The sequence below is a fragment of the Nicotiana attenuata genome, unplaced genomic scaffold (assembly GCF_001879085.1).
Source record: "Nicotiana attenuata strain UT unplaced genomic scaffold, NIATTr2, whole genome shotgun sequence".
NCBI classification, from domain to species: Eukaryota; Viridiplantae; Streptophyta; class Magnoliopsida; order Solanales; family Solanaceae; genus Nicotiana; species Nicotiana attenuata.
This window is the reverse complement of record NW_017671516.1, coordinates 252,002-268,611: the sequence shown is the minus strand read 5'-3', so window position 1 is coordinate 268,611 and position 16,610 is coordinate 252,002. Positions and strand designations below refer to the sequence as shown.

Genomic DNA, 16,610 nt, shown 5'->3' with positions numbered 1-16,610 from the left:
TGACCCCATCAGTTTTTCATCTTTGGCAGATACATCTTTGGCGACTGATGGTGGAACATCAGTCCTAGTTGATTTTGCATCTTATGTGTATTGCAGTAAAGCAGAATATGATAACAGTTAAACAATAGCATTTTGATTGTTTATTTCAAGTAGGATAATCAAGTTGGGGTGATTTTGATATTTTTACAAGTTGTGGGGTATAAATCATGTTTCATGATTTTGAAAAAAAAGATATTCAAATATATTGCAAAAATTATAACCAAACACAACTTCATCTTCATTCAAATTTTAGTGAAATTCCAAATTTTAAAAAAAAATTTGAAATTCATGTCCAAACGCCTACTATATTGGCAAAACTTTTAAAAAAGAGGACAAAGTTTAAAGAATGACCTAAAAACAAAAACTGGCACACCCTATGCCTGAAATAAATGTACGAAGTAAAGAAAAAACAACGGAAATTTTGAACGCGGTATTAGGACGGCGTCGTTTGGAAGTTCTTATTTATACGGTTTTGGAAGATGCAAGATCTCAGACAATTTTCGTTGACACTACGACTTTATAACGTACCGAAAGACTACCGGTGAAAGCTAAAATCGGAAATAGATCGTCCGGCGGAATTCCCGCCGACAGTAATTTCGTCGGAGGGATTGAGAAAACAAACGGCATTATATGTTTGATAAATTTACATTTGCATATAATACTTAACAATTTTAAGAAAATCAAACAATGGTAGTCGGAGGAGAAGGATGTTGTCCGACTATGGATCTGCTACGATCGGAACCAATGCAATTGGTGCAATTGATCATCCCGATGGAATCCGCTCATCGTACAATTTCTTACCTCGGAGATCTCGGTCTCTTCCAATTCAAAGACGTAAGCATTAAGCAAACACATTTGGTTCATATATGAATATGTAATGTACCTATATCCCTACATATTTGATTATTTGTTTGGGTTATTCGATTTTCCTGTATGTTCTGTAGCTGAATGAAGAGCTGGATACGCGTTTGATTTTACGTATTTCATGTATTGTACAGTAACTTTGATTTTGATCATTCCTTTTTTCTTAGATATTACAACATTTTTCATAGCTGAAAGGCTGTGCTCGATACGGGATTTTTCATACTGATACCTCAAATCATCTCATTTTCAGTATTTAATTTAGACATCAGTTGCTTAATTATTAGAACAAAATTTAGGTTTTCAAAAATTACATATCAGTAGTTCAAGTTCATTTTCTTTTGTTATTGAAAGTATTGAAAAAGATGTATGATAATTTATAGTCTAGCAAAGAATGTGTGAATTGTGATTCCCCAAAAAGTGACCTTTGAAATAGAAGGAGTTACTCTTTAAGGATTCTTAGTAGGCAAATTGGTTTCTTTCTGAATGCAATTTCTGTAGTGTTGGTTGCGGAAAGATTCCTTTTTTTCTTCCTTAGTGTAATTTCGAAATTTTGTTGGGAAAAAATAGCATATGCTTTCACCTGTGAAAGCATTGTCATCTTTGCATACCTTCAAGTTTTCTTACAGGTATCAGCCTATTGCCAGCTTCAATTCCTTACTGCAATACAGTGTGACTATGCTCTTTATATTCTAAGCCTGTCTTTTCCTATCTGCTTATCCTGGAGGAACAATTTATGACTGTATGAGTTCCGTTTTCCAAGGGGTTTTGCTTTCTTTCTTCTTTCTTTATAAGACGATCTTGGATTTATGATGATCAATTCTCATGGAATTTTATGTTTCTTAATTATGCACTAGTCTCTCTCTCTAGGTCTGTCTGTTGCTTAAAAATCTTAGATCTAAAGAATGATTTGTTCCCCTTGTAATGCTTTCTTTGCAGCTTAATGTGGAAAAGAGCCCATTCCAGAGGACATATGCAATCCAGGTTTGTTTTATCATTCTTGTTATCTTCTTCTTTTAAATTCTGTTATGTCTTGAAATTGAATAAGTTTAATTAGATTTTGGTTGTCCATAGAAGTGTTTCTATACTTCCATTTCAGTGTGTCTTTATCAACTTGTACTACTGTTGATGTATGTTAAGCAATTCGCTTCGCTTCGGCTGCACTTCAGTGAAGATGCTAAGGCATAATATTTAAAAAAAAACTAGCCAGACCAACTGTATTGTAAAGAATTTACGTCAATTTATGTGGCTGAGTTTTATCTTGTAGAAAGCGACAGAATAACAAAAGCAACTAACTCCTCAATCCCAAGCAGTTTGGGGCTGGTAATACGAATCATCATTGGTCATGTTTCTCAATTAAAGCTTATCTAAAAAAGAAAAATTAAAGTAAAAACTGTTAGAAGTTCTCTACATTTTTTACTAGCGTATAAATATTTGGCATGATTGAAGAACTCTTGGAAAGCAATGGACTTAAAGTAAACTTGTAAAGGGCGATGTGTACCGAAAAAATTGTCAAAACTTTATATTAATTGTAAGAGATAGGAATAAGAACTTAAAATTTTACTGCTATAATAAATCTAAATACATCACATGGAAGGAAGTTGTCTCGAAGGACCTATAATTTCTAGGGATCCATGCAGATTTAGCAAAAGATATGGCACACGGGAAGAAGATCTATATAGGCAATACATATTAGTTGAGAATATGCTTAAGGTGTTAGCACTTTTACTGTAGGTCCTTATATCTCCCTATAAGTTGTTTAGCCTTTTAGAGATTTTTAGGTTTAGAACATATATATTAAACTGTTTATTTGTATTTGCATAATATTGGCATGAGATGAGTTGTAATGAAGCAACGTGCTCAGTGAAGATTCACCAACTTGTTTGGGATCGGGGCGTCGTTTTTGGTGTTTTATAATAAACCTAGATACTAAATTTGAATTGTAAGCTTAACTACATGAAAGGAAGATTTGGAGCAACGGTAAAGTTGTCTCTGTGTGAACTATAGGTCACGGGCTTGAGTCGTGGAAGCAACCACTAATTCTTGCACTAGGATTGGTTGTGTACATCACACCCCTTGGGGTGTTGCTCTTCCTCACACCCTGCTTGAATGCGGAATTCCTTGTGCACCAGGTTGTCCAAGGTTACTTACATCTTTATACTAGAATCAAAGATGGATGGATTTTGAACTGGGTAGACATAGCTTTTACTTCATATATGTACTCAAGCCCGCCCAACACTTTTCAATTATGCTATTATTTTTCTTGTAAAATATAATTTTCTTTCTTCATTTTGTGCCTTTTTCACTTAACCGTTCTTTAACTTTGCTTCACGCTTAAGGCCACTTCTCCTATGGCAACATTTGCTATGTTGGCACTCGAGTTTACGTAGGCAAACAAGACTAGTTGAGCCATTTGGTTTTTTATCTTCCATTTTATTCATCTCTACAGAATTGACGCATACATTAGCACTATATATATATATATATATATATGAACATAAAGAATGTAGTGGAAATTTTGGTGGGAAGTGAAGCACTTTGTCCCTTGCTTTTAGTGATTTGATTGGTAGGGTCTCCCAGTCTCTTGCTTGTTTCTGGGTTAGCGCCTTCTAGTGGGGCATAAGAGTCATTATGGCACGTTGGTGTTGAATGAATTCTGCAAATGATCTGAAGTGAGGATCTTTTTGGCTCGAATTTGCATAATAATGTTTTCCTTATATAAAGAAACATCTTCTACTGAGGCCTATTATCAACCAATGCACTGGATGACATCCTTTTTCCAGGGTCGTTTGGTATCAGGGATAAAGAAAATAAAAATAACCCAGGATAAAAATGTGGGACTATTGTATCCTGTATTTGGTTGGAATTTATGATTTCAGCAGGGGTGGACGTACCCTAGTGTAAGCGGTGTCATCCTACAACGTTTCATCGAATTTTTTTTCTCAAATATACATTTTTATTAAATATATAATATTGGAAATAAGTTAAGTATCCAAAGAAATGACAACACTTGCCAAGAAGCGTTCCTTGGTCCAATGGTTAAGCAACTGAATTTTGAGTGGAGGTTACGTGTTCGATTCTCAGTAATTGTATTTTCGTGTTTTTAGAGCTCAAAGCCTTCTAATATTATATTACATTATTGCTCTTTATGAGTTGAGTTCGTGAAATTATTTTAAGTAATATATATATTTGTAATTTAACTTTAGTTTCAGTGTGCAAATATTTTCCTAAAGCACCTTTTAAGCTTTCAAAATAAAGTTTAACATCTCAAATTTCATCTAAATTGGAAGAAAGGATCAATAGGAAGTTTAACATCTCAAAGTTCATCTAACTTGGAAGAAAGGATCAATGGGGTCGAACCATGTCTACACTATGAATGAATTATTTTAAGTTCCTTGAAACTTATTTAAATTTGGTGGTTGTGTGATGCCTTAACTAAAAAATATATTTAGTACTACATTGAAGTTTTATGAAAATATTTCAAAAAGTGAACTCGTCGAGGAAAGTTATAGTGGTGTAGTTATATTGTGTTTTATTATTATAATTTGAATATGTTTTTAATATGGAGTTGTTATTATATTTGTTCAAGTGTTCAACAAGGTGGGTTGCTCTGGTGGTGAGCACCCTCCACTTCCAACCAAGAGGTTGTGAGTTCGAGTCACCCCAAGAGCAAGGTGGGGAGTTCTTGGATGGAGGGATGCAGAGAGTCTATTGGAAACAGCCTCTCTACCCCAGGGTAGGGGTAAGGTCTGCGTACACACTACTCTCCCCAGATCCCACTAGTGGGATTATACAGGGGTGTTGTTGTTGTTGTTCACTTCTTTAAATATCGACACCGCTTGCGAAAAAGCCTGCGTACGCCCCTGGATTTCATGATAAGTAATCCCGGGATTGTTATTTTTTACCACATTCAACGTGGATTAATAATACTAGGATTAGCTAATCCTTGGATAAAACAACCAAACTAAAAAGAGGCTTTTTCCGACTTTCCCCAAGGTTGTTCTTCCAAAGTCCTTTATGAAGGCCAAGGTTAAAATTAGTAGGAAAGTTTATCCAAGTTATCCAATTTCAAATCAAACACATGTTTTAGATTATACACCATATATTTTGTTTTTAATTCAATGAACCAAACAAAACACTAATACTTAAAAAAAAAAAACACTACCTTGTAAAAAAGAAACAACAAAACACTAGTACTAAATTATCCAGAGATTATTTATCCCAGTAATAAAATGCATGCATTATACTCCGAGTATAATTTTGTCCACAAACCAAATGACCCCTAAGTAGTAAATACATTAACATGGTAAAAGCAGAACAAGTTCATTTGGTTGGTATGTTAGCAGAATACATTGAAGCAACAGCGTGACAAAGATGGCCTTTCTCTTCTTTATCATATTGGAGTTAAAGATAAATTGTATGTGCTCTTCCTCTTTCTGTGATTCACTGTGTAATATCTGAATGTCTAAATGAAGTAGTTCAAACTGACCAGACTTTTCATCAGCACTGCCTTTCTACTTCATCAATTTGAAACATTCAATTTTCTAAACATGCTCTACTCAGTTCATATAAGTCTGAGTACCACTAGCATCATGGTTCAGATAAACTTTGCACCAATACTATTCACTTTCTGTTTACATATTCACATTTAACTTATGTATGTATTTACTTCTATAGATTAAAAGATGTGGAGAAATGGCACGTAAACTTCGCTTTTTGAAGGAACAAATGACAAAGGCAGGATTTACTCCTTCAACAAGGACACCAATGGGCTCAAATATTAATCTGGATGAATTGGAGGTTTGCTTATTTCATCTTCTTGGATTTAAGCCTTAGTCTTACCATGGAATGCTAATCTTCATTATTTCATTTTTATTACACCGTCAACATAATTCTGATTGTTGGCATGTTTAACAAATTTTGGGGATTGGAAGGTCAAACTTGGAGAACTCGAAGCTGAACTAGCAGAGATGAATACTAACACTGAAAAGCTTCAACGTTCTTATAATGAGCTTCTCGAGTATAAGCTTGTTCTGCAGAAGGTGAGGCATGTTGATGCTAAGTACCTCCGCCGTGGAACTATCAGGCACATATTATCTGCTTGGCTAGCGTTATGCTCTTTGATAATGACGATGTTTAAATACAAGCTGTTATTGTTACTTCAGGCTGGCGAGTTTTTCCATTCAGCTCAAAACAGTGCTACTGCTCAACAGAAAGAACTGGAGGAGCATGCACATGGCGAGAGATCGATTGATAGTCCTCTATTGTTAGAGCAGGTACTGTTATATTGGCCCGGTTGTATTTTTCTGCTAGAGCTATAGTAGTTGTAAATTGATATGCTTTGTTTGCTTTTGTACAGGAAGCCTTTGCAGATCCGTCAAAGCAAGTTAAGCTGGGATTTGTCAGTGGGCTTGTTGCTAGAGAAAAATCTATGGCTTTTGAAAGGTTTCTTTTTCGTGCAACCAGAGGAAATGTATTTTTAAAGCAAGTGGTTGTGGAAAATCCTGTAACAGATCCGGTGTCAGGCACAAAGGTTTACTCCAGTACTTCACTTATTGAAAATGGGAAGGGGCTCATATGATGCTTAAAGTTATTGTGCTTTCGGAATTGGATGCTTAGATTTGGCGTTTCGTTGTTTTCATTTACAACTATTTCGTTTTAGAAGATAAAAGTGTTATAAAGTTTGAAGTATAAAGTTAACTCCCAAATCCTCCTTGGAGGAGAAAGGATATAAAGATACCCTTATTGTTTACCTGATACCCATCTTCCTTGTTGGATGTACTTCATGAAATCCATGATAATCATATGCCTGAAGTGCTCTGAGCTTATTAATTTTTATTTTTAGGTCGAAAAAAACGTGTTTGTTATCTTTTACTCTGGAGAAAGGGCGAAGAACAAGATATTAAAAATTTGCGATGCATTTGGAGCAAATCGGTATCCATTCACTGATGACATTGGCAAACAGTATGAGATGATAACAGAGGTATGCCGCAAATATCACTTTTTGGGTTTAGTTATGTATGTTTGCAGTGAATGGACTTCAATATAACCATATGATTGTTGCAGTTTGCCAATTAGCAAACTCTTAAAACAGTTCTTGGTTATATTTTATCCCCCCGAAAAAGGGGTTCTTTCTTATATAAGTGTCACTCTGCTTCTATGATTATCTCCTTTCTACAATATCTAAAAGTACCAAATATCATTTTAGTTTCAGTTTTTATGCCTTAATCTCCCTGAATATTAGGAGGTTATTTCCATCAGATTTATCTCATTGAATTTTTGTATGCCTTTGATGAAAGATATCATGAATTTAAACTCAACTGGATTAAAATCCATTTGGATTTATGATATCTGTTAAAAAAGTATTCCCACCCTATCAATATCTGATCTTTTGTTCCACAATTCAAAAAGTTATTCCTTTACGTATCCAGTTATCCTTAATCTAGAAAAGGCTATTCCTCGCCCTTGCCAACCTGTAAGTCTGCTTTAAGGCCTGTAACCTAACAGAAAATCATTTCAGCTACTGTCGATGCAAGTTGAGGCAATGACCCATGTATTCTCTATTTCTACCCAGTTAACATTTTTTTCTTAATAATATTCATTTGAAAAACTTCTTTGGGGTACTACCATAACATATTACTCCAGGTGTGCAGCGACTCTTTGTCAAAGGTATTTATCTTGGTATTTCTGTATAAATTTTACCAAGTTGTTTCCCTATTTTGACTCATAGGTATCTGGAAAACTTTCAGAGCTGAAGACCACTGTAGACGTCGGACAGCTACACCGGGCAAATCTCTTACAGACCATTGGCTATGAGTTTGACCAATGGAACCTTCTGGTTAGTTTTTATGTTTCATCTTAGCCATCTAGTAGTTTCATGGAACCACAATTTTTATTATTCAAGTGGTCAAATTTGTCGGTTGGACACCTGTACAAGAGTTACATTGTCTCTGAATTGCATCCCTTTCTACTTGTGAAGGTGAAAAAGGAGAAGTTTATTTACCATACACTAAATATGCTCAGTATTGATGTGACAAAGAAGTGCCTAGTGGGCAAGGGTTGGTGTCCAGTTTATGCGACCAGCCAGGTGCAATGCAAATCAACCCTAAACCCCCCCCCCCCCCCCCCCTCCACCTCCTCCTGATATGGTTCATTTTCGTGTTTGGTCCTCCATTATGTAATTATTAATGTTAACATACTTTCTTTGGACGTCTGCAGATACAGAATCAATTGCATCGAGCAACTTTGGATAGCAACTCACAAGTTGGGGCCATATTCCAGGTGTTGCATACCACAGAATTGCCACCTACATATTTCCGTACAAACAAATTTACATCTGCCTTCCAGGATATTGTTGATGCATATGGGTGAGTAATAGTGATTTGTTTGATAGTTATCCTGATTGACAGACCAACAACAACGACAACAACAACAACAAACCCAGTAGTTTCCCACAAGTGGGGTCTGGGGAGGGTAAGATGTACGCAGCCTTACCCCTATCCCTGAAAGGACAGACCACATACATGATTAACATCAAAATGAATACTCATCCTTAGGAGAAAAACAACCAAAATGAATAAACAAAAGTAGGAACATCCCGTCATCAAAGTACATTTTCTTACTCGAACTTTGGGTTGTGATGCTCAGTCTCAAAACAGTTGATCTTTCTTGTTGCTTGTGCTGACTAAGATTCTGCAAAATTCATTTCCTCCAAATGGTGCTTGATGTACTCAGTATGGCGTCAGAAAGTGCCTACTTTATATCATTGGGATACTTTTGAGACGATAATTTTGAGATACACAAAGTGCCTACTTTATATCATTGGGATGACTCATTATCAAAAAATATCATTGCGATGACTCTTGTATTATACAAAATCTGAATCAACCTCAAAGCACTGGAGTCCCTCAAGAATTCAACACTACAAGCTAATCAAGGTCTGAATACAATGATTGTAAATGTATCTTGAAGCAGATAGTTCGATATAGGTTGATTTTCAGACATTTAAATCTGCTCATTACAGAACAACGAACCCTAATATTCAATGTGCCCATATAAGGATAAATATGAAGGAATGATGGGTCAAAAAACAATATGTGAGCTCTGATAGTGTAGCCATTCACCTTCAAAAGAATTTGGCTTCTCCATTTCATTTCCTGCGTTCTCCTCTCCCCATCTGTTGACGAAAAGAACTTATTGCTCAGTTTGACATTCCCCCTCATCCCACTAACTTCTTTCCTTCTGTCTATAGATGAAACTTCTTTTTCTCCTAGTCTTTTCTGATTTAACATATTGAGATTTAGACACTCAGAATTATGTTTCTTAAAAAATGAATAGTTAGCTGGTTTCCTCTAATTGCTTATCCATATGACAGACCGTCATACGTTTTGACTTCCAATTTTCAACATTACTTGCTCTAGCAACTTGATTCTTCATCTTTATGACCATGACCATGAGAGAAGGTTGTTCTTGATCTCCTGCAGATCAATATTTTGCCTTCTTACTATCTATTTGACTGGAGTACTTGTGATATCTTCATTTCCGTAGAGATCCTCTGATCTTTAGTTCATTACAGGGTCGCAAAATATCAGGAAGTAAACCCTGGTGTTTTCACAATAGTAACTTTCCCGTTCCTCTTTGCTGTCATGTTTGGAGACTGGGGCCATGGTATATGCTTGCTTCTTGCAACATTATACTTCATCTTACGGGAGAAGAAGCTGTCTAGTCAGGTCAGTGCTGAACCTATTTTCTAAATAGTATCCAACTGTTCTCTGCATATTTCTTTACTGTTCTCAGTCCCTATGTGTACCCTGTTTGATTTTTAAATATATTGCTAAATCATGTTTTGCAGAGAAAATAAAGAGCTAGCTGTGCATGGTTAATTTGGCATCACTGAGATATCATGTTCTATAAATTTGTTTATCAGTTCATAAATTTTATGAGAATTATATGCTCATTCAATTTGATTTGTCATAACAGAAGCTTGGGGACATCATGGAGATGACTTTTGGCGGTCGCTACGTTATTATGATGATGGCTCTGTTTTCAATATATACAGGATTCATATATAATGAATTCTTCTCTGTTCCCTTTGAAATATTTGGACGTTCAGCTTACGGTTGTCGCGACCTTTCCTGCAGGTAGGTGCTGAAGTAGTTGTTCGGGTTCTCTCTGTTTTCTTAGTTTCTCCAGTCGTTGAACTAGTTAATTTTGTTGAAGGGATGCCACTACAATAGGTTTAATTAAGGTCCGCAATGCCTATCCATTTGGTGTGGATCCGAAGTGGCATGGTACCCGCAGCGAATTACCATTTCTGAATTCTTTGAAGATGAAGATGTCAATTCTACTAGGTGTTGCTCAGATGAATCTAGGAATCATTCTAAGCTATTTCAATGGGAAGTTCTTTAAAAATGACGTGAATGTCTGGTAAGCCAGATTACTTGCCTCTTTTTTTTTTTTGTTTTTTTGGAGATAAGGTAAAGTATTACCGACCAAGATTACTTGCCTATCACTGTTGTCAAAGGCGCGCTTATAGCGCGCTTAAGCCCTAAAGCGAGGTTCAAAACATGTTGAGCGCTTCGCCTCGCTTTGCGGGCGCTTTAGTGCCCCCTCAAGGCTCTCGGGCATATTTTTCCTTGCCAATGAGTGTAATCCTGAAAATGCAACAATGCAACACTGGATAATTGATATTTCACTTTATCGTTATTTTTTCTTCAATTTTTTTGTCCATATATTTGTTATTCATGCTTATAATTGTTGGTCTTGGACTACATATACATTTTTTGCTTTTTCTCCAGTTGCGCTTTTTTTCATTAAAGCCCACACTTTATTTGCGCTTTGCGCTTAAAGCCCCAACGGGCCTTAGAGCTTTTTTGCGCTTTTCGCCTTTGATAACATTGTTGCCTATTTCCTTGGTTGTTTGTCAGGACTTAATTCATTTAACACTTATAAACAGCATTTTCCTTCTCTTGCATCAACCTTTTCATTTCTTGATGATCTCTAACCTTGAGTTTGTGTAGAGTATTCATGTGCTATTAGAATTTAGCAAGCCACTCTGCTATCAAATTTATTAACATGTTCTTTTCAGGCATCAGTTTGTCCCCCAGATGATATTCCTGAACAGCCTCTTTGGCTATCTGTCACTTCTTATTATTGTCAAATGGTGCACTGGTTCTCAAGCTGATCTGTACCATGTAATGATATACATGTTTCTAAGCCCTACTGATGATTTGGGCGAGAACCAGCTTTTTATTGGGCAAAAATACCTCCAGGTTTCATTTTTCTTCTTTAAATCAACATCTAACATGCTACAGAAGTCGCCATCTCTAACATCTGTTATCCTCTCTTCTGATCCAGCTTTTGCTAGTATCACTTGCACTTGTTGCCGTTCCATGGATGCTATTTCCTAAGCCATTTCTTCTAAAGAAGCAACATGAGGAAGTATGTCTAAACTCAATAAGTGCAGCCAAATTTTTAGTGGTACTTGTTTGCTCTAGTGTTACTCTTCTTCTTGCATTAACTTTTAGTCATTGTCACATCATGAATTTCCAGAGGCATCGAGGTCAATTATATGCAATGCTTGACAGCACTGATGACTCTTTTGAGTTGGAGACACACGATCATTCACATGGACATGAAGAATTTGAGTTCAGTGAAGTTTTTGTACATCAACTCATACATACCATAGAATTTGTACTTGGAGCTGTCTCTAATACAGCTTCATACCTGCGTCTGTGGGCCCTCAGGTGCGTATCTAGCAGCTTGAACCCCGAACACAGATATCAAGTGGATATCTGCTCCTATTTGTGTTAGGAACATTTGTGCATGCTTTAAAGGTGCTAAACCAGAATGGTTACATGAAATATCTTCAGCTTTTTTTTTGGTAACTAACTTTTTTTTATTAATCACCAGTAAAAGTTGTACAAAGGGCCATAGCTAGCTAACTCAGCTAACTATCCTATTTACAATAATCTCCTTCTCATCCTAGTTTTCTATTTTTAGTATCTATAACTATAAACTATTTCCGCTATTCTAGGAGGAGCTCGCACACAACAAACACATGCTATCTCCTTGGCTATTCTCTCCCATCCCACACTTATCTTCTCAAAAATTCTTCTGTTTCTCTCTATCCATATATGGTGCACTATTCTGTATATAGCATCTTGAATAGTTGAGCTTCCTTTGATTTGCCTTTAGCTCTTTTGATCACTTCCTGCACATGTTGCTCCCAATTCCTTGCTGCTATGCTTTGGTTATGTGTCCGGCTCATAATCCTGTCCAGCACTGCCTTCATATACTCACAATCTACAAATAGATGATCTCTAGTTTCTTCAGCTTTCAGACATAAACTGCACTTGGTTTCAATCTCCATGCCCCATTTGCTCAATCTATCTGCTGTTAGTAATCTGTTCTGCATTTGTAACCAGAGAGTAAATCTTGCTTTTGGCCTTCCAGCATTCCCAAACATCAAACATTTCCATTGTACTCTAGGTTGGTCTCCCAGCAAGTGAAGATATATTTGCTTAATGACGCTCTTGTTTCTGCAGATAGGTATACTTTCTGGTGCTAGAATGTTCTGTCTCTATAATTTTCCTCACCATCCAGCTAGCTTGCTTTGGTACTGCTAAGCACTCTAATTGCTGCCCTTTTATGTAATATGCATGTATCCACCTTATCCACATCTTGTCTTCTTTTCTTGCCAGATCCCAGTATAGCTTTATAATAGCAGCTTTTTTCCAGACTCTTTAAGTTTATTAAATTCCAGCCTCCACTACTCTTAGGGAAGCAAACTCTCTCCCAATTGATCAATGCTCTCTTTGTTATGACATTGTTGCCTGTTCATAGATAGCTCCTACAAAAACCTTCCACTGCCTTCATCACCTTTGCTGGTAGAATAAATAGTTGAGCCCAGTAGGATTGCACACCAAACAATACACTATTTATCAGTTGGCTTCTTCCTGCATAGGACAGTTTTTTTGCTGTCCATGATGTGATTCTTGCCACAATCTTCTCAATGAGAGGCTGCCACTGCATTATTTTCAGCTTCTTAGTTGATAGGGGAACTCCCAAATACTTGAACGGTAGCTCTCCTTTTGTAAATCCCAATTGCCTTAGGATCACTTCCTGATCATGTTGTGTTAGCCCTCCAAAGTAAATGGAGCTCTTCCCTAGATTTGCTTGCAAACCTGAAGCCTTGGAGAATTGATTGAAGCTGTTAAGTACTTCAGTTACTGAAGAAATATCACCTTTGGAAAATATCAATAGATCATCTACAAAACATAGATGAGTTATTCCCAGCTTTGCACATCTAGGATGAAAATGGTATTGTTTCTTCCCTGGCATCTCCTGTAGGATTCGTCTCAGATATTCCATTGCAATTGCAAATAGAAATGGAGACATAGGTCTCCTTGTCTGAGTCCCTTTTCAGCATTGAAGGGATTTGTTGGCTCTCCATTCACCATAATAGTATAATTCACAGTTTTGACACATTCCATCACCCAAGCTATAAACTGTTCAGGGAATCCCAGCAGATTCATACTTTGTTCCAAGTAGCTCCATTCAACTGAGTCATAGGCCTTTCGCAGATCAATTTTTATCATACATCTTGGTGATACATGCTTCCTTGTATAGCCCTTGATTAATTCATAAGCCATTATAATGTTGTCCCCAGTTTTCCTTCTTGGAATAAACCCAGCCTGTGCTTCACAAATGATACCATCAATTACCTTTTGTAATCTTGCTGCTAATATCTTGGAGATTAGTTTATAAAGCACTGTGCAACATGCTATAGGCCTGTACTCTTTGATTGTTGTTGGATTAGCAGTTTTGGGGATCAAAGTAATGGCTGTACAGTTAATAGCTCTATACAGTCTTCCTGTTGAAAAGAACTCCCTCACTGCCTTAGTCACCTTTTTACCAACAATGTGCCATGTTTTTTTTGTAAAACACAGCATTATACCCATCAATTCCTGGGGCCTTGTCATCTCCTATGCTTTCCAGAGCCTCATGTACTTCTTGTTTTGTGACTTCTGCACATAATACTTGCCTCTGTTCTTGACTCAGTGTTGGTCCCTTCTTCATTACCATTCTGTTTACTGCTGGAAGGCTTCTTGCTGTTGTTCCCATTAGGCTCTTATAGAACCTAATGGCCTCTTCTTTAATCTCTCCTGGCTGATTGATCTTCCTTCCTTCCAAAGTTGTCAGTTCCTTTATCTGTTTCCTGTGGTTCCTCTCCTTCATTACAGCTGAAAAATACTTTGTGTTCGCATCTCCCAGCTGTATCCATTTAGCTCTTGCTTTCTGCTTCATAATGCTTTCTTCCACCATTGACCATTTCTCTAGTTTCTGTAATGCACTCCTTTCTTGCTCCTACATGACCTCATTATAATTCTGCTGCATTTGGTTCTGGATTGTCATAAGCTCATTCCTTGCATCTTCTATTTTCTGAGTTACATTTCTGAATTCACTATTGTTCATCAATTTTAATCTGGGCCAGAGTGCTTTCAATTTCTTCGATATTCCCCTTATGAGCCATGGGTCTTTTATGAGCTTCCAAGTGTCTTCAACAATATGTTCAAAATCTTTATGTTCAGTCCGTACATTGAAAAATCTAAATGGACTTTTGATGCTCAGCTGATCATCTCCCATTGCTAGTAACATTGGAGCATGGTCTGAAATTCCTGGTAGGTCATATTCCATTACTATCTTCAACTTTTGTTATGATGCTTTGAGAAGCTGAAAACACTTGGCATCTTTAATCCTCTGGACGTGTTTGGCGAAGTGCTTTACTCTCCATTTTGAACCATGCTTATGTTTCAATATGTCTTAAAGAGCTATGGAATCAGCTTTGCAAAAAACTCTGATTTATGAAGGTTGGATTGATCAAGCAGGCTTGATCTCAATGAGTTTTGACATTTATCTCAGTTAGCTATCAGGTTTTAGTTGTAAACAAATCAGCCTTTAGGAAATCATTTGATATGACAGAAGCTCGGTCTGCTAGCATTTTTTTGTTGTAAAGCAAATAAGTTTGTAATAGATGATTCTATATGACAAGCTGCTCAGGATACACATTGCAAGGAAAACAAGGATTAAGCCGTACAGACTAGTTGGGTTTAAGGCTATTTGTTGTTACAGTTGCATTGGTTAGGTGCTTGACAGGAGTATGTTTAGTCACCAATCTTAATGTAGGGTAAGCGTGAGTTTTAGGGAACATTTAATTTTCCTGTAAAGACAAATTAAATGCACGAATAGAGCAGAATGAGTATGGCGGATTTATATAATTGATCCAATTAGTTTGGGATTGAGGAGTAGTTGATTAATTGATGATAGTTCGATGTGCCTTGTATGTCGTGAATTCGTGATTGATCTTATAGAAGTTTTAGATGTTTTGACTGAAATTGACATTTTTTCTCAGTTTGCTTTCAATTTTTAGCTTAGCTGTAAAGCGTATGAGTCAATAGGAGATCATCCTATTCGAAGCAGAATATATTTAGCCCAAATTGCTATCATCTGAGGATTCTGATATTACCTGTATTTAGTCTCTTGCTCATAATTGAAGATTTTATCCATATTATCAATGTTTATAATTTTGTCTCTTTCTATTTCTGTGCAGTTTGGCACATTCAGAATTGTCTAGTGTGTTCTATGACAAAGTTCTGCTTCTTGCAATGGGGTAAGTTTTTTTTATTATTTTCCCATAAGTTTGAACTGTAGAGATTATCCTTTTCTTTTTTGTGTGGGTGAAAATAAGACACCGTCTCATTGACCTGTGAGATTCACATTTAGTATATCTTGTGTTTTGTTACAGGTTTAATAATATCATCATCCTTGTCGTCGGCATAGTTGTATTTATATTTGCTACTGTTGGTGTGCTACTGGTGATGGAAACTCTAAGTGCATTCCTACATGCCTTGCGTCTTCATTGGGTGGAATTCCAGAACAAGTTCTATGAGGGAGATGGGTACAAGTTTAGCCCATTCTCGTTTGGTTTGATTTGTGAGGATGAGGACTAAATGACATAGGAGGTTGTGTAAACACTATGATTCATTGGCAGAACATGCTTCAATATTTTTCTTGCTATGTAGAACATTCTTGGTTTCTCACCAGTAAAAGGTGAGTGTTAGAAAATGCCTTTTGTATCTCATGCAGTTGTGCAATTTGTTCGTTGTCAAATAAAAGAGCAGTCCGTTATTAGAAGGCCTTTAATTGCTTCTATAATTAGTCAGTTGTTTCTGTTTCTTGTTGTGGTGACAAGATATAATGACTGTTCTGACAGAATATCTCTTCTACTGATTAATACACTTAAAAATTGTTTCAATTTTTTCTACTGTCATGTTCTTAGGAATTTAGGATTCACAAAATAGTTGATGCAGGGACAGTAATCAGAAAACTTTGAAGATTTGTGTCCACCATGACTGAATGACCTATTTCCAGAGAGAATTGTATGGTAGTAAAATCTTTAGCTTACACACCACTGGGATAATATGCAGTCTTTGCCATCATTGACTAGTGGTATGGACTGGAGACAATGTAGAGATCATGGCATCAACCAACAGATATTGGGACTCTGCAAATGTAGTAATATGATCCATCCAATAAGGCTTTTCCTCGAACAGAATAGTGGCGTAGCCAGCAGAGCTATAACCCAGTAACAGCACTGCATGAACCTGATGCTTAAAGCAAATATATGGTCATGAAACTGCTTCTATGTA

The 16,610-nt window shown here is 36.6% G+C and overlaps 1 protein-coding gene across 1 annotated transcript; it reads left to right on the top strand.

Annotated features, from left to right (window-relative positions):
- Positions 1-516: 516 nt before the first annotated feature.
- Positions 517-16,138, top strand: LOC109208734 (V-type proton ATPase subunit a2-like). Its single transcript, XM_019371890.1, has 18 exons — positions 517-873; positions 1,840-1,884; positions 5,578-5,700; positions 5,835-5,942; positions 6,066-6,176; positions 6,260-6,433; positions 6,746-6,883; positions 7,631-7,738; positions 7,880-7,987; positions 8,119-8,267; positions 9,476-9,629; positions 9,880-10,040; positions 10,120-10,326; positions 10,988-11,171; positions 11,257-11,340; positions 11,452-11,645; positions 15,512-15,571; positions 15,707-16,138. Exons 1-18 carry the CDS (start codon positions 727-729, stop codon positions 15,909-15,911), a joined length of 2,460 nt encoding a protein of 819 aa, XP_019227435.1. The 5' UTR covers positions 517-726; the 3' UTR covers positions 15,912-16,138.
- The last annotated feature ends 472 nt before the right edge of the window (positions 16,139-16,610 follow it).

Coding starts and splice junctions, on each gene's coding strand:
- LOC109208734 (XM_019371890.1), top strand. CDS start 727: ATGGTAGTCGGAGGAGAAGGATGTTGTCCGACTATGGATCTGCTACGA. Junction 10,041..10,119: donor TGTCGCGACCTTTCCTGCAG/GTAGGTGCTGAA, acceptor ATTTTGTTGAAG/GGATGCCACTACAATAGGTT. Junction 15,572..15,706: donor GTTCTGCTTCTTGCAATGGG/GTAAGTTTTTTT, acceptor GTTTTGTTACAG/GTTTAATAATATCATCATCC.